Below are 2,363 nucleotides of genomic sequence, written 5' to 3' on the forward strand. Positions count from 1 at the left end.
GGGGGGGTACCCGCCCCGCACAACCGCCCCACGCGTGGGGACCAGCCCCGCCGTGGGGGGACCCGACACACGCTTCCCCCCCCCCGCGCTCCTGTGGCCTTCCCGGCGGCTGCCACTCGTGGGACGTGCCCGCGGGGGGTGGGAGCCACCCGGCCAGGGCCGGCAAGCCCGCTGCTCCCCCGGCTCCTTACCCCGGGAGGAGACAAACGCCATCGTATGGAGATCCTTTTGGTTTTTTTCTCTTTTCTTTTTTTTTTTTTTTGGTGTTTTGTGTTTTTAAATAAAAAATAAAATGTGTAAGAAAATAACATTTCTAAAGGAAACCATTATCATTCTACTCTCTCTCTTTCTTCCCCCCTTCTTTCTCCCTTTGCCTTTTTTCTCTTTTTGGCCACCTTTCCATGGAAGGAGATGTGCTGGCCGGGGGGGTTCCTCCCGGTAGGAAACAATAACGACGGCGGGGAAAAGGAGGAGGAGGAGGAGGAGAGCAAGGGAGCGCGCCTCGCTCCGTGCTCAGTCCTCACACATCGCTGGATGTCCTTGGTCTGGAGGAGAAGGTGGAAGGGACGCACCCGCAGCAGGCCAGCCAGAGCGACTTCTGGATGTCTGGGTTTCTGAAGGCGTAAATGATGGGGTTGATGAGGGAGTTGCAGGTGGCGGGCAGCGCCAGGGAGTAGGTGTAGACCACGGGGTAGCTGGAGTCGGCCACCAAGGAGTAGATGGCGAAGGGGATCCAGCACAGGGCGAAGGTGCCGAGGATGAGCGAGAGGGTGGAGAGCCCTTTGCGGGTGGAGGTGGCCTGCGCCGTGGCGATGAACTGGTGCTGCACGGCGATCTGCTGGGCGTGCCGGAAGGCGATCTTGCAGATCTGCAGGTAGAGCTGCATCATGAGGGCGAAGAGGAGCAGGAAGGTGACGGCCAGCACCGCCGCGTTGTCCTTGGTGACGGGCCGCAGGATGCTGCAGGCGCTCTGGTCCCGCAGGCAGTTCCAGCCCAGGAGGGGCAGCAGCCCCACGCCCAGGCACAGCAGCCACATCAGCAGCACCATGGCGCAGGTGAAGCCCAGCGTGCGCTCGCTGTGGTAGGTGAGCGCGTTGTAGAGCGAGAGGTAGCGGTCCACGGTGATGGCCAGCAGGCTGCAGACGGAGGCGGAGAAGGCGGCCAGCAGCAGCCCCGCCGCCCCCAGCTCTGCCGCCTCGCTGGGCGGCCGCAGCAGGTAGCGCACGGCGAAGTTGGCCACCAGCCCCAGCCCCGCCAGCAGGTCGGCCAGCGCCAGGCTGCCGATCAGCAGGAACATGGGGGCCCGCAGGCTCGGCGTGTAGAAGAGCACGGCCAGCACCAGCGCGTTTTCCCCCGCCACCGCCGTCCCCGTGGCGCAGAGCGCGATGTCCCAGGGGCTGACGGCCCCGCCGGCCCCGGCCCCGGCCCCGCCGCCGCCCGGCGCCGCCGTCCCCGGCCCGCCCGCCGCCGCCGGCCAGGCGCTGGGCTCCGAGGCGTTGCCGAGCCCCGGGAGCCGCTGCTGCTGCGGCTGCGGCGGCCACGGCTCCCCCATGGCGGCGGGGCCGTGCAGCATCGCTGGGGAGAGAGGGAGAGGGATGCGGTCAGGGCAGCCGCCGGCGGGCAGGGGCGCCGGGCCGCCTCGCCCCGCAGCCAGCCCGGGGAGCCCCGCGCCGCCCCCCGCAGCCAGCCCGGGGAGCCCCGCGCCGGCTCCGCTGGAGCCCCGCACCGGGAGCCGCGGACACCCGCCCCGCGCCCCGGGGCACCCCGCGCCGAGCCGCCCCCGCCCGCCGCAGGGCGCATCCCCGTCCGCCTCCCCCCGGCCCGACTGCAGCTTCCCCGGGAAGTAACAGCCCCCCCGCGCCCCCCCCCCCCCGGCCCGGGGTACGCCGGTATCCCCCCGCCCCACACGCACCCCTGGCCCGGGGGAAGCCTGGCCGCTAGCCCCTGCCCCTCCCCGCGGGCTGAGGCCGAGCACAACTCAGCGCCCCGCCGCCGGCAGCCCCCTCCACGCGCTCTGCCCCGCGCCCGGCCCGGCCCCGCGCAGGGTCCGCAGGCGCTGCGCACCCCGCCGCCGGGGGAAGCACGGGGCCGGCTGCCCCGTCCTCCCCCTCCCCGGGGCACGGCTACCTTTTGCCGCTTATTTATAGCGCAAAGCCCCCCCCCCCCGCCCCCCACCGCCCCGCAGCCCTTTCTTCTTTGCGTGCAGCGAGTAAAAATAAATACTATTAATAGGCCAGCCCTCGCGTGGATGCGGGGCCGCTGGTGAACCGAGAAGGCAGCGGCAAGGGCCAGCCTGCCTTAACTTTCTCCTTTCCCCCTCCCTCCCCCTCCTTTGGGAAAGGCCGGCGCAGGATGCTCCCAGC

At 70.1% G+C, this 2,363-nt stretch overlaps 1 protein-coding gene across 1 annotated transcript; it reads right to left on the bottom strand.

Moving 5' to 3' along the window:
* Nucleotides 1-520: 520 nt before the first annotated feature.
* On the bottom strand, nt 521-1,573 carry LOC132318175 (G-protein coupled receptor 12-like). Its single transcript, XM_059824537.1, has one exon. The coding sequence runs from the start codon at nt 1,571-1,573 to the stop codon at nt 521-523; it is 1,053 nt and encodes a 350-aa protein (XP_059680520.1).
* Nucleotides 1,574-2,363: the final 790 nt, after the last annotated feature.

Source organism: Gavia stellata, chromosome 14 (assembly GCF_030936135.1).
Source record: "Gavia stellata isolate bGavSte3 chromosome 14, bGavSte3.hap2, whole genome shotgun sequence".
NCBI lineage: Eukaryota > Metazoa > Chordata > Aves > Gaviiformes > Gaviidae > Gavia > Gavia stellata.

Bases quoted from the DNA above. Each gene is read 5' to 3' on its own strand.
- LOC132318175 (XM_059824537.1), bottom strand. From the start codon at position 1,573: ATGCTGCACGGCCCCGCCGCCATGGGGGAGCCGTGGCCGCCGCAGCCG.